This window comes from Eptatretus burgeri, chromosome 10, assembly GCF_056783735.1.
Source record: "Eptatretus burgeri isolate ZD-2024b chromosome 10, Ebu_testis_v1, whole genome shotgun sequence".
Lineage (NCBI taxonomy): Eukaryota > Metazoa > Chordata > Myxini > Myxiniformes > Myxinidae > Eptatretus > Eptatretus burgeri.
This window is the reverse complement of record NC_140970.1, coordinates 64,748,646-64,763,289: the sequence shown is the minus strand read 5'-3', so window position 1 is coordinate 64,763,289 and position 14,644 is coordinate 64,748,646. Positions and strand designations below refer to the sequence as shown.

Genomic DNA, 14,644 nt, shown 5'->3' with positions numbered 1-14,644 from the left:
AGTAATAGGAGGAGTAGTAGTAATAGGAGGAGTAGTAATAAAAAGAGGAGGAGGAGTAGTAATAGGAGGAGTAGTAGTAATAGGAGGAGTAGTAGTAATAGGAGGAGGGGGAGGAGGAGGAGGGCTTGTAATCGGAGTAGGAGGAGGAGGGGTAGTAGTAATAGGAGGAGGGGGAGGAGGAGGAGGGCTTGTAATCGGAGTAGGAGGAGGAGGGGTAGTAGTAATAGGAGGAGGGGTAGAAGTAATAAGAGGAGGAGTAGTAGTAATAAGAGGAGGAGGAGTTGTAGTAATAGGAGGAGTTGGAGTAATAGGAAGAGGAGTAGTAATAGGAGTAGGAGTAGTAGTAGTAAGAGGAGGAGGAGTACTAATAGGAGGAGGGGTAGTAGTAATAAGAGGAGGAGGAGTAGTAGTAGTAATAAGAGGAGTAGTGGTAATAATAGGAGGAGTAGTAGTAGTAATAGGAGGAGGAGTAGTAGTAGTAAGAGGAGGAGTAGTAATAAAAAGAGGAGGAGGAGGAGTAGTAATAAAAAGAGGTGGAGGAGTAGTAGTAGTAATAAGAGGAGTAGTGGTAATAATAGGAGGAGGAGTAGTAGTAATAAGAGGAGTAGTAGTAGTAGTAGTAGTAATAGGAGGAAGAGGAGGTTTAGTAATAGGATGAGGTGGTGTAGTAATAGGAGGCTTAGTAAGAGGAGGAGTAGGAGGTGTAGTAATAGGAGGAGGAGGAAGAGGTGTAGTAATAGGTGGAGGAGTAACATGAGGAGGAGGAGGAGGAGGAGGAGGAGGTGTAGTAATAGGAGGAGGAGGAGGTTTAGTAATAGGATGAGGTGGTGTAGTAATAGGAGGAGGTTTAGTAAGAGGAGCAGGAGGAGGTGTAGTAATAGGATGAGGTGGTGTAGTAAGAGGAAGAGGTGTCGTAAGAGGAGGAGGAGTAGTCGTAGTAGTACTTGGACTCATTAGTTCAATCTATAGTGTCCCTACTCATCATAGGTTGCTGCTATTAAGGCATGTTGGTGTTGTGAACGCATTTCGAGTGATTATGGAATGCCCTATGAAGCGAATTCATGAGATTATATGGCTTTTCTGGTCCTCAGAATAAAACGATTCAGGTTGGTAGTAATGGTGCTTTCAGCACCAAAGCATCTCGGTAAACTGTAACCCGCCATTCATTTGTCGGTGTCATTCCATGCCAACTTGTCGAAGGGTTTCCCTCGGTGACTGTTTTAGAATTTGATGAAAACCTTTCGAAAAATATTGACCCGTTGATCCATAGAGTTCAGCTGCAAACTCCAGCTTTCATAGTTCAAATACCTTTGCTTTGATTTTATTTTTATGTACCATACTCCTTTCAGTGCATTGGTGCTACCAAAGCAGTTTCTTGGCATGCGTTATACTAGATGGTTTGCCATTGCCTTCTCAGCATTGTTTTTCCATGTTATATCCTTTTATATGCTAAGCGGTGAGCAAAGAATCAGCACGTACCATTTAAAATAAAATATCTATATATTAATACTGAAGGACCAATTTTGTGCTCCTTACAGTCGTGTCACGTTTTTCTCGGTACTGTGACCTGGACTGAAAGAAACTTCGTACCTGTAAGAGTGCATCGCACATAGTGGCAATAGTCAAACTTCAACTCTGAAGCAGAATAAACACTTTTCGTTTTACATTCGTTTACATGGCGACATGTGACGTCACCGCTGAGAGGCGTCAGGACGTCATGACATCATCGGTCATTCGCTCACGTCCTTACGTCCGTCGTCGACAGACCGTTACCGCTGAGAGGTGTAATTCCACTCCTCGAAAATAGCGTCTGCAATTTAAAACCCTCTTCTGCACATGCTGATGACCTCAGAATGTGAATTTCACACAAAAAATGTAACAAGAAACATTGTATCTTCTATCTATTAATACTGAAGGACCAATTTTGTGCTCCTCCTAGCGGTCGCGTCACGTTTTTCTCGGTACTGTGACCTGGACTGAAAGAGACTTCGTACCTGTAAGAGTGCATAGCACATAGTGGCAATAGTCAACTTTCAACTTTGAAGCAGAATAAACACTTTTCGTTGAGACGGGGGCGAGGAGTGAAGAGGTGGGGGCAAGGGATGAAGAAACGGGGGGCAGGGAGTGAAGAGGCGGGGTGGGCGATGAAGGGGCAGGGGGTGAAGAGACGGGGCAGGGAGTGAAGAGGCGGGGGGCAAGGTAAGCAAATTTTTGGGCGGGGGTAAACAAATTGAAGGCGGGGGATGAGTGGGCGGGGGCTGGGGTGAATTAGGCGGGGTTGAGTGTGAGGGGGTGGACAGGGGCGGAGGCCCAGGGGCAAGTGGGATGGGGAATCAAGAGGCGGTGGCGGGGCTGGGTAATTAAATTTTTGGGCGGGGGTAAGCAAGTGTGGGGCGGGGGGCAATGTGGCAGGGGCGGGGGATGAGTAGGAGGGGGCAAGCACGCCCTGTCCAGTCCATGTCCCTCGAGTGTGGGTGAGCTGGTGAGGGTGGTTGAATGAACGGAATCCGTCTGTGTCGGGGTTTCGGCTAGTTTGGAATCATTCGTCCAGGGATCAAATCTCGAACCTCCCACACTCGGAGCGGACGCTCCGACCATTAGACCACCGAAGGTGATTCAAATATCGTACTTGGTGACGTATCGTACTCGTGGCTGTCTGCTTTGAGTCTGCGAGGTTGGCAGACCCAGCAATGCCAACCCTCCCGATTTCATCGGGAGGCTTCCGAAAATTCACCCAAACTCCCGCCCTTACGATCACTATCCTTATCCTCCCGAAATTTTGATATTTTTGCACTGTTCACTAATCAGAATGTACTAGTATGAGAATTGAATGAAAAGCATCGTCTGCTACGTATAGCATGTGGTAACTCCATAACGTTCGCTGCTACCAAATTGTACGTAAAAAATTGCAAATTCAAATGAGGAGCAGCGAAACATTGGGTCTGGATCTCGCTTATGCGATCATGCACTGAGATTTAGTGCATGCGGTATGTGTGCAATACAGTGCATGCGGTATGTGTGCAATACAGTGCATGCGGTATGTGTGCAATACAGTGCATGCGGTATGTGTGCAATACAGTGCATGCGGTATGTGTGCAATACAGTGCATGCGGTATGTGTGCAATACAGTGCATGCGGTATGTGTGCAATACAGTGCATGCGGTATGTGTGCAATACAGTGCATGCGGTATGTGTGCAATACAGTGCATGCGGTATGTGTGCAATACAGTGCATGCGGTATGTGTGCAATACAGTGCATGCGGTATGTGTGCAATACAGTGCATGCGGTATGTGTGCAATACAGTGCATGCGGTATGTGTGCAATACAGTGCATGCGGTATGTGTGCAATACAGTGCATGCGGTATGTGTGCAATACAGTGCATGCGGTATGTGTGCAATACAGTGCATGCGGTATGTGTGCAATACAGTGCATGCGGTATGTGTGCAATACAGTGCATGCGGTATGTGTGCAATACAGTGCATGCGGTATGTGTGCAATACAGTGCATGCGGTATGTGTGCAATACAGTGCATGCGGTATGTGTGCAATACAGTGCATGCGGTATGTGTGCAATACAGTGCATGCGGTATGTGTGCAATACAGTGCATGCGGTATGTGTGCAATACAGTGCATGCGGTATGTGTGCAATACAGTGCATGCGGTATGTATGCACAGTGTATATGCATGCGATACGCTCACTGCATGCAGCTGGGCCCCGTACCAGCCCGGCGGTCGCGACCACCGTGCGGTGTTTAACAGCCGCTAGAGTTCTACGAGTCGCGCTGCAGCTGTGGAACATCGACTTCGAAGTTACCGATGCTTCAAGCCCTCGATATTGATTACGAAATGGCAGAAAAGAAGCTTACGAAGACCAAGAAATGGTCTCAGAAGTGCAAGACCGAATACAGTCTCCAATACCCGTGTATTCGAAAGTCTGAAAGAGGAATTCATCATGCGTATTGTACAGTATGCAGCGTTGATATTTCAGTTGAGCACGGAGGTCGCGATGATATTCGGAAGCACGTTGGAAGCAAACGGCACACAGACATTGCAAAGGAGAGATCTTCGAGCACGAGTACCGGTACACTTCTGAATTATTTCACCAAACAAGGGACAAGCGAGGAAGAGGATGTTACCCGAGCGGAACTTCTCTTTAGTGGATTTATTGTGGAACATAACTTGCCCATATCAGTCTCAGATCATGCTGGACCTCTATTTCAAAAGATGTTTCCAGATTCAAAAGTTGCTTCAAAGTATGGATGTGCAAGAACAAAAACTTCAGCAATAATTGGTGAGTTGTCAAATGTTACTGCTTCATCTATTGCCGATATTGCTAGACTAGCTCCATTTAGCCTAGCTACAGACGGTAGCAATGACAGTGGTGAGGCCCAGCTATATCCTGTCCTGATTTCGTACTATGACAACAGTGCTGGGATTGTGAAGCAAGGTTTGCTAAGTTTGCCTGCGTGCAAACAAGATTCCACTGGAGAAAACATTTTCAAACTGCTTGATCATGAGTTCAGTGACAGGAAAATTCCGTGGGGAAATTGTGTTTCCTTTTGTGCTGATAATGCCTCTGTCATGGTGGGCAAGCACAAAGGAGTCGCTGCTTATATCCACAAACAAAATCCAGAGTGCAACATCATGGGATGCCCTTGCCATATGATGCACAATACGGCCAAGAAGGCGGCTCAGGCCTTACCCATTGAATTAGATGACTTTCTCATCGATATTTACTACTACTTGGACAAAAGTAGTAAACGCGTCAAAGGAGTGAAAGCACTGCAAGAACTCTGTGATGCCCTGACACACAAGATTCTGAAGCATGTCGCAACAAGGTGGCTGTCCCTTGGTCAGTGCCTAGACAGGCTGATTGAACAGTGGGAGCCACTTCGCCTCTTCTTCAAAGAAGAAGTACGAAGAAAAATGCAACCAACTGTAGCCAAGACTCTAACAACGAGCAAGAAGGACGGCACTGTATCTACTGCCAGTACTGGCACTGCAGGATCAAGCACTAGTGGAGCAACATTCACCACTACCACTGCAGTATCTGCTGCGAAGAAGACAGCAGGGACAGCACCAAAACCAATGCTGAGAGCAGGATGCATCACCGGCCCTTCATCACGTTCATCTACAAAGCAGACCCTTCAGAGTCGAGAAAGACTGTGATAATCCCATCTACAGGCAAAGAAGGACCCAAGTTAAGTTCTGCTTTTGCCAAATCACTTGATAGAAGCTCAGCAAAACCTTCGAATCAGAGGTCTTCTTCCTTGGCTGCACCTACCTCAAGCTCTCTCCTCAAACGTAAAATTGGATCTGGTACTACGAGTCTGACCTCTTCTGCTGGCAGTAAACGCAAGTGTGATCGCCCTGCGGCTAAGTGTACTACGAGTTCTACAACTAAAAGCGCATCTTCCTCAAACACTGTGCAGGAATCTAGAGAAAAACGTGTCAACAGGATGTTCTTGTCTCCACAAACAAAACTCTATTGTTTCTTCCTTCGATATGCTAACAAGCTTTTTGAGAAGGGGAATCTTCTGCTCCAAAGAGACGAACCCTGTATTCATCTCCTGCACGGAGAATTGAATGGTCTTCTGAAAGATATCTTCGTACGGTTTTTGAAACCATCGGTGTCATCGGTTGCTCTGGTAAATGTACCCTTCTCTGACAGAAATCATCAGAAGAATGATGAGGACCTCATGATTGGGAACGATGCCAAACTGTATATAAGGGAACAAAGGAGTCTCAAGAAATCCACCTTCACTCTGAGTGAGTCAGACATCCAAGGTTTCTTCAGTGCAGTTCGCTCATATTATGTGAAAGCCTGCAATTACATCTTCAAAACCTGGCCGCTAGATGATGAATTAGCCAAGCATGCTCAGGTGCTGGATGTTAAGCTACACCAAGAAGTGGGGTTTGACTGTGTGGAGTTTTTCATCAAGAAATTCCCCTGTCTGTTCAGTGGCGGTGATAGTGACATAGACAGTCTTGAGAGTGAATTCGCTCACTACCAGGCAGACGCCTCCATAGCTACAATTGCTACTGAGACAGTGAGAGTGGATGAGCAGTGGCATCGGATTTCACAGCTCACAGATCCCTGCACTGGTGCCAAGAAGTATCCTAATTTGAGCAAAGTGATGAAGGGAATCTTGGTCATTCCTCATTCGAACGCATCATGTGAGCGGGCACTCAGTCTTGTACGGAAGAATCATACTGAATTTCGTCCCAATTTGAGTGTCAAAACCCTGGAAGCTCTCTTAATTGAAAAACTAGCTCGTAGCACCCCTTGCTACCAGAGAGAATACAGCAAAGACATAATCAGAAGGGCTAAAAGAGCCACACAGCTGTCACTCAGCAAAGCTGCCATGGAAAAAGCAAGCAGCAGTAGTACCAGCCAGTAAGGTAAGAAAAATATTGCTTCTTTTGTGCTTTTTGTTAATCTTTGATTGTCCCCTAACTTACTAATATTAACATACATGTAACATTAAAAAGTGCACAATTTTCCCCTTTTTTTGTTCAAAAAGTGGGAATTCTTAACATGTTAAATGCTCCAAAATAGGGCTCAGAGGGCACTAGAGAGCGTCTAGAACCCCAGAGCTTCCAGGGCCCTAAGGCGGGCCCTGGACCCCGCCGCAGGGGTCGAGCGCTCCGCGCTCGAGATGTGCGCTTCGCGCACATTATTTGGTGTCGGTTGAAAATCCTCCCTAATTCTGATTTCCAAAAGTTGGCATCTCTGCAGACCCATTCTCCTCCAGGTCGAGTCATACCAAAGATTTAAACATCCCTCTTGTGGGTCTGTGTGGGTTGTACAAAGCAACTATTTTATTCAAGAAAAAATGTGGATGGGACAATTGATGTGTTGTCCCCCTCCCCTCCCCCCCATCAAAAGAATGGGAGGAATATGTCATCCTCCCCCCCCCCCGTCCCCCCATCCCCCACCCAAACACATTGAACTGCGTTTTACTCGTTTATTTTACACGTCCAACGTAGCACCTGCCATTTGCTGCATAGGGTGAGCCCAAATACACAGATGATAAAGGGGAGATAGCAGTGTTAGGGTTTGCGTTCAATGTAAAATGATGTCGTCCATTGTATGTGATGGTTACTTGGGGAACTTTTGGAAAGCGAGGTGGGTTGGCATGGAATGACTGCTTGACCATATCCAGATTTGGATCATCCATATATTTTTCACCCCAAAAATGGCAAAACTTCGAACCACCCCCACCTTGTTTCTTATATATTTATTTTGCCCCCACTCCCCTCTTCCCAATAATTTCCTGACTCCTTGTGCTTGAATCCCAATTACATAGATTCCATCCTTTTTTCAAACCATTCGTTTTTGATATTTGATAAATCCAGGGAATTAGGCGCACGCAATTTGATTCCCATGTACCTGCTTGCGCACAGCCACCTTGTGCTGCTCTGCCTGCTATTAAGCTTCAGGCAATGTCGAGGCGACGGGTGCGATGTGGTGAACTGCCGGGCCTGATGTGGGTGGGTGGGTGGGATGGTCGTGTGGCTGTTAGGGGAGTGGCGGGGTGTGTTTGGGGACGGGAGCGGGATCGGGCGCTAGGACGGGGCGGGAGAAGAGGTCGTGAGCCGTCATGTCGACCGAAAACGAGGGCTTCGTGGTACGCGTACGAGGACTTCCTTGGACCTGCACTCACGATGAAGTGATCGAGTTTTTCTCAGGTACTGCCTATTGCTACTCTAGTAATTGAAGCTTTTAAAAATTTATATATATATGTATTTTTTTTATACTGGATTTCTGCATTTGCACGTTTGAACTTCTTTTCCTGAGTAATTATGCTTTTCTGCTGGTGTTTTTACAGGAAGCAAGATTGTGAAAGGGACCTCCGGAATCAGGTTCACGTTCACTCGTGATGGTAAGCCGACTGGCGAAGCTTTCATTCAGTTTGAATCTGAGGAAGATCTAAAGAAGGCTTTGGACAAGCATCGTAAGACCATGGGCCATCGTTATGTGGAGGGTAAGGTGTATTCCTCTCCTGCCCCCCTTCCACCAGTCTTGCCTCCTCCAACATTTTCTAAGGCTCTTTGAAGAGATTGTAAAGATATTACTTGTGGAACAATCATGTTAGGAGATGTGGGTGTATCTTATTGCCACCCGCCAAGCGAAAAGTGGGGTTAAGCAATTTGTTCATTTTGTGTCTGTCTGTCTGTCTGTTTCGACAAATGTCAGCTTATGATCGAGGAACAACTTGATTTAAATCAAATGTAATATTTTGAACACTAACCGGACCGTGAATCGGAAAACAGATCTGTCGTTTTACAGTACTTCGCTTTTGAATTTGTCCCGATCGCACATGTGCAGAGGGAAGTAAGATAATATATAGGTCAGGTCAGGTATGGGAGCATGTGCCGGAGCAGTACGTTGCTGCATCCACTTTCTGCCGGTACGACAGGGGCCTCCATCTGGCCATCCCCCAGGCAGGTACCTGGCCCATCCCCATCTCCTTGAGATGCTGATGAACCTGCAACAACCATGAGACACGTGGTCGGCCCATTGGCCTCCTCCGCTCACGAGGCTCCCTCGCTGACAGAATCTGGTGAGCAGGATCAGCATCAGGAAAACGAGCCATATGTCCATACAGCTGCAGATGATGCTCACAGACTATGCAGGTAACAAATCTCATCCGAGTCTCTCTCAGCAACCGCTCGTTGGACACAAAGTCCGACCAGTGATAGCCAAGGATTCTCTGAAGAGATGGTACCAAAGGAATTAAGTGTCCGTCTCAGATCCTTGGTCAGAGTCCAAGTCTCTCACCCATAGAGCAAGACTTGAAGGACCAAGAACCTGAAGACTCGGATTTTCGTCGTCCTGCACAGGCACCGGCAGCGCTACACCCCCATTATCCAGTGAATCCATGACTCCCCAGGCCCGACCCAGACGTCTATTGACCTCTGATTCACAGCCGGCAGAGACATGAATATCACTGCCAAGGTAAGTGAATCTCTCCACGACCTCAACATCCTCACCACAAACAGGCAGAGACAGGACAGCGGCATCCAAGATGTCATTGAAAGCCTGGATCTTAGTTTTGACCCAGGAAACCCGTAATCCCAGCGGCTCCGACTCTTCATTCAGCACCTCAAGGGCCCTCAAAAGGATATCTAAAGTCTCCGTGAAGATGACTGCATCATCTGCGAAATCAAGGTCCAAGATCTTGACATTCCCAAATGATGCAACGCAGATTGATCTCTCTGACATCCTCCCTAGAATCCAGTCCATACAAGTGCTGAAAAGTGTGGGGGCCAGTACACACCTCTGACGAACTCCAGTAACAACTGGAAATAAGTCAGAGATAACACCAACACATCTCACATCACTCTCAGTACTAGAGTTGAGTTCAGACATCAGATCGATCAGTTTTGGTGGCACCCCTCGAAGACCAAGAATCCTCCAGAGGACATCCCGATTCACCGAATCAAACGCTTTACAGAGGTCAACATAGGCTGCAAGCAGCCCCTGCCGAAACTCTCGTCTGCGTTCGGTGAGGACCGAAGAGCAAGGATACTGTCAATCGTTGACCTCTTTGGTGTAAAGCCTGACGTCGCTGGTGCTCAAGCAGATGTTGGCGAACCCTATCAAGAATTATCCAAGCAAAGACCTTGCCTGGCACTGAGAGCAGCGTCACCCCTAGGTCGTTGTTGCAGTCTTGGCGATCACCCTTCCTTTTCCAGAGAGGGACAACAAGGCCCCTCTTCCAGTCAGTTGGGATGATGCCTGTGTTCCAGGCAGAGCACAGAACTGCATGCAACGACACGAGTGCAGCATTTCCACGAGCTTTGAGAAGTTCAGCATGGATGCCACAGATCCCTGGAGCTTTACCCCATTTCAAACGGTTCACCGCAGCCTGTGTTTCCACAAGCGACGGTGGACCACAGTTGATTGGAGGGTCAGCAACAGGGATTGTAACACCCCTGACGTCCAACTCAACAGCTGGTGGATCGGCCTGGTACAACCGCTCAAAGTAACCGGCCCAGCGGGCCTTCACTTCAGACTCCTCTGTCAAGAGTGACCACCATCTACTCTCACTGGAGTACACCAAGGGATGGGCTTGGATGAACGCAATGCACAAATTCCCCTATAAGCAGGACCAGAATCCCTTGACCACAGGTGATGCTCTACCCCCTCACAGATTCCTCGCACATAGGCCTCCTTGTCCACCCTTAGCACATGTACAGTTTTACGCCTCAGCTCCCTGAACAGCTCAGCTCTGCCGTTCAGCCTGCCCCTGCGACTCTGGTCAATGGTATCCAGTGTCCCTTGAGAGATAAAATTCTTCTTTGCCCTTCGGTGAGTTCCAAGACATCCACCGGCAACATCAAGGACGGTGGTCTTGAAGGCACTCCATAACTCATCAGGACCTCCCAAAGCACCCAGACTCCTCAAATCTCCACTCGGCCTGTTTGCAAACTCCTCATCTACCCTCTCATCCTTGAGCTTGTCAACATCCAGCCTCAGCTGGGATGGTACCATTCTCCTGGATTTAAGGTGCAACTTCAGAGTTGTTGCAACAAGCCGGTGGTCAGTACTGAGGAACTGAGCACTCCGGTAGACCCTGCAGTTCTGGATCATCCTCCAGCGACCATCAACGAGGACATGGTCAATCTCCTTTGCGACACCGCCAGCGTTGGAATACGAAGTCCAGCGATGAGTTTGTGGGCGCTGAAACCATGAACCAGCCACCCTAAGTCCATCACTTCTTGCAAAGTCAAGGAAGTTGGTGCTATTCTGGTTCATAATTCCTAACCCATGGGGACCAACACACGTATCGTAACCATCCCTTTCAGTTCCAGTCGATGCATTGAAATCCCCCAAGACTAGAAGTGTATCTCGTCTGGGGCACTGATCAACCACAGACTCGAGCGTGGCGTAGAATTCATCCTTCACGGTGAGATCACTCGCCTCAGTCGGAGCATAAACAGACCAGGGAGTAACTAATCCTTAGTCTCACAATACGCTCGTTGACCGGTGTTACCTCAATTATCATTGGAGTCAGCTTATTGGACACAGCTACAGTAACTCCTTTGGCATGGTGACCATCAGAGCGACCAAACCAATAGTCGGTGTAACCACCCACCATGATCTCGCCGCAATCCGGTGTCCGAACCTCAGAGAATGCTGCAATTCCAATGTCCAAACGCTTGAGCTCAGATGATAACAGAGACAGGTGATCATCCTCTCTGAGGGATAGGACATTCCAGGCACCCACCCGAAGAGATCGCCTCAGGTTAACCCAAGGAGGTCGCCGTCTGTTGGACGACACCTCAGCACCACTCTGACGCACTCTCCCACAATCTGACCTCGGAATGCTACCCCATGGTTTCCCTCCTATCATCAAAGATTGGGGGTCCCGAAGGCTTTGCCCCAATCCCGTCATCCGGTGAGCTGCCCTGCGAAGGGAAGCTGCACAGGAGGTACTCCCACGGATTGGGCTTTCAGATTTTTTTTTTTTGCGTTTTTGTGTTTTGTGGAATGAAGGGTTTTACGGTGGCCGGAGTGCAAATCCTGCCACCAACCTCCTAAATAAAAAGTAACCCAACTGCAGGAGGATGTCCGCAGACAGTTGGGCACTAGATATGGATGGCCGTTGGCTCACAAGAAGCTCCTTTGCCCTTTGACAGATTTTGTTTTTAATCCTGCTGGGTGTCCATAGCCAAACACCCTTCTCACCCAAAAATCTGGTGGGGGAGACGGTTTGTTGAAGGGGGATATTATTGTCACCCAGGTCGTCCGGCTGTCCGTCCGTCCGGCTGGCTGGGCGTCAAAATTTATAGCTGTGAGTGCGATAACTCATAAACTGTTCGCCATATTGATTTGAAATTTGGGTCGCACATGTACCACCTGAAAAGGAAGAACCTTATTGATTTTGGGCGTGGCCGGATCCAAGATGGCCGACTGGGGCGGCTATCTTGAAAAAATGTTTTTTTGTAATAAATGGAAAACCGCTTATCTGATTTCAATTATTTTTCAATGGCGGGGGATTCCCCATCTCTGATGGTATATTTAGGCATTTCCAAAAACCTTTCTTTTCTTCCAAAGCAGTACCTGGACAAAACCATCTCGACCAATCAAATTTGTTGTTCGCAGACTCCACATAATGTCCCTTTTTTTCCCCCACCTCTACACTGTGTGGGGTAAGGTGTTTTTTTTTTTGTCATGCATCACAAGCAGAGAAGCAGACTCCAAACAATTCCACTTAATGTCTTCATAACATTTAAACACGATATCCAAGCAGTTCAAACGATTCACGTTTGGAAGGGAACATCAGACAGATGAACCTGAGATCTCTTGATTGTGGAATACGACTCCTTATATTAATAAATAGCTTTAAAAAGTAAGCAACTTATTGTTGCAGCAATTTGGTCAAGGTTTCATTTTGGCATTGGTTCATTTGTGAGTGTGGGGTTGGGGAGGAATTGGAGGTTGTTCTGTTGCTTTTGAAAATGGCAAAGATAGTCTTTTTTTAATTGTTTTTTTTTGTAAGTGGGGCAAAAGGGTCTGGGGAGGGAGGAGGTGATGGAGATGAGGGGTAGGAGCGATTGAAGTTGTCCCGAGCCCATCTTGATAAAGCTGAGATCTTCAGTCTTGATGAAGCTGAGATGCCATTCTGCAAATCTCAGTGAAGATGTCATACCTTTTAATTTTATTTAATTTTTGCATTTTGATGATAATTCGGAAATTAAAATAAATTTGAGCATCGTTTTTTTTTTTGTCCAGAACCCAGTGACTTATCTCTCAAGCACTTCACCATGCTTTGTCCATTACGTCAAAGGATGACTTTATTGGAGATTTTCGAAAGAGACCCAACACATGAATGTTTCATATATATATATATATATATATATATATATATATATATATATATATATATATATATATATATATATATATATATATATATATATTGTTGTGGTTACCAGATTCGCAAACCACCATTCAGGTCCCTTAGGTGAGGTATCTCGGTAAGTGCATGTGTAGTTAGGCCCAAACCCGTTGTCTAGTGGGAATACATGTCATTTATACGTGCTGCGACTCTTCAGGATAGCCGTTTTTCTTTTACTATCTTTATTTTGGACCAATCGCCACCATCACAACCACAACAACAACCACCAACCACAACGCCGCTTCACCACAACCGCCACGACCTTTACCGTCACAACTCGCCACCATCGCATCACCGTCATCTCGCGCCACTCATGGGCACCGATGCTGGACTCGTGTGGGGCGCACGTTGAACAGCGTGTACAAAATCACGGATTTTGTGCTTCAAAAACGGATCCAAAACGACACACGCCCACTTTTTGCCGTCCAATCGGTGAGCGAGGGGCGACTGGCCCGCCCTCAGGGCGATCGATATATGCAAATTTGTGGATCAAAAAGCCTTCACGCCCACTTTTTCTCGGGCCAATGGGGAGCGAGTTGAAAGGTCAAAGGGAGGGGGTCAAAGGCGAAGTTACGGGGGGATAAAAGGACGGTGTTCGTCAGTCAAAGGAGTAGTAAAGGTCGGAACGAGGCGAAGGAGTCGGAACAGAGAGTCAAGACTTCGCGGGCGGTGGAGCTGCTCGTCTTGTGCGTTGAAGTCGGAACGGAGGGGACGAGCTGTGGAGAGGCGGCGAGGGCGGACGAGGGGGTGCTCGCGTCGTGCAGGGAGCTGCACCCCTGGGAGGCCGGCAGCGCGACCTGGCCGAGGTGGAGACGCTCGTCGCGCACATAATAAAGATCCTCTATACCCCGAGCATCAGCAACCCCCTCCTGTTTCCCCCCGCGCTGAGATAGTGCGACCAAGGGGGCCCCGTTCCCACCCCCCTGCCAGGCACTGTCCACGAGGCCCGCGGGTTGCGGGGCCATCGCCGCTCCGCGTCTCATCACCAGACGGGTAGGCCCGACCAGGTCTCGGCCCCAGGCCTACCTCATTCTTGAGGGTATTTTCTTTCCTTGGTTTTGGGTATGTGTTGTCGGCGCCGTCTGTGAAGTAGAATTGTATAAGTGTTGCCGTGTGCTCGGTAGTCGGAATTAGCTCTGCACTGTGTTTTCACTTTTATGTTTGCTTTTTGTGTAAATGGAATTGTGTTTTCTTTTTTGTGTGCATTTGGTGGAATTGTATTTGTGTGCTTTCCGTTCGTCGCGAATAAATGTGCTTTATTGTTGAACTGTTTCCCGCTTCGCTTCGTCTTTTTCCCCATTGAACCCCCATCTTGCTTCACGTAAAGGGTTGGTAGTGGGCTGAATACGCCCGATAATTAATCGAACCGTCGAGGTCGACGATAACACCGCTCGGTTATTCTGATAGTACGGAACGGGTCGCTTAAGTGGCCCGTGTCCGAAGTCGACCTGCGGCGAGGTGCGATCGCCCGGTCTACCCTCCGCGTGGGTACTTAGGTAGTTCGAATTTGGCGAGCAACCCTATCCCACGCGGGGGCTGATTGGCTCGATCGCGGTGAGACCGAAAGGTCCACCCGTGACTGGTTCCCGGCGTTAGTCCGAGAGGGTCACGACTGGATTGTCCGTCCGGTGGGCGACGTGCCGCGATTCGAGTTACGTGGCCGTCGCACGCCGGCGGGCGCGAAAACCGCAACAATATATATGTGTCATACTTACCAGCATCAGTCATTTCA

The 14,644-nt window shown here is 47.8% G+C and overlaps 1 protein-coding gene across 1 annotated transcript in view; it reads left to right on the top strand.

Moving 5' to 3' along the window:
* The window catches only part of LOC147018725 (heterogeneous nuclear ribonucleoprotein H-like), a 47,887-nt gene that overhangs the window by 1,182 nt on the left and 32,061 nt on the right, over nucleotides 1-14,644 (top strand). The window contains exons 3-4 of the mRNA XM_085898742.1: nucleotides 7,528-7,693; nucleotides 7,834-7,989. Coding sequence (XP_085754868.1) covers nucleotides 7,606-7,693; nucleotides 7,834-7,989 — 244 coding nt within the window. The 5' untranslated portion in view covers nucleotides 7,528-7,605. The remainder of the gene's footprint in view (nucleotides 1-7,527; nucleotides 7,694-7,833; nucleotides 7,990-14,644) is intronic.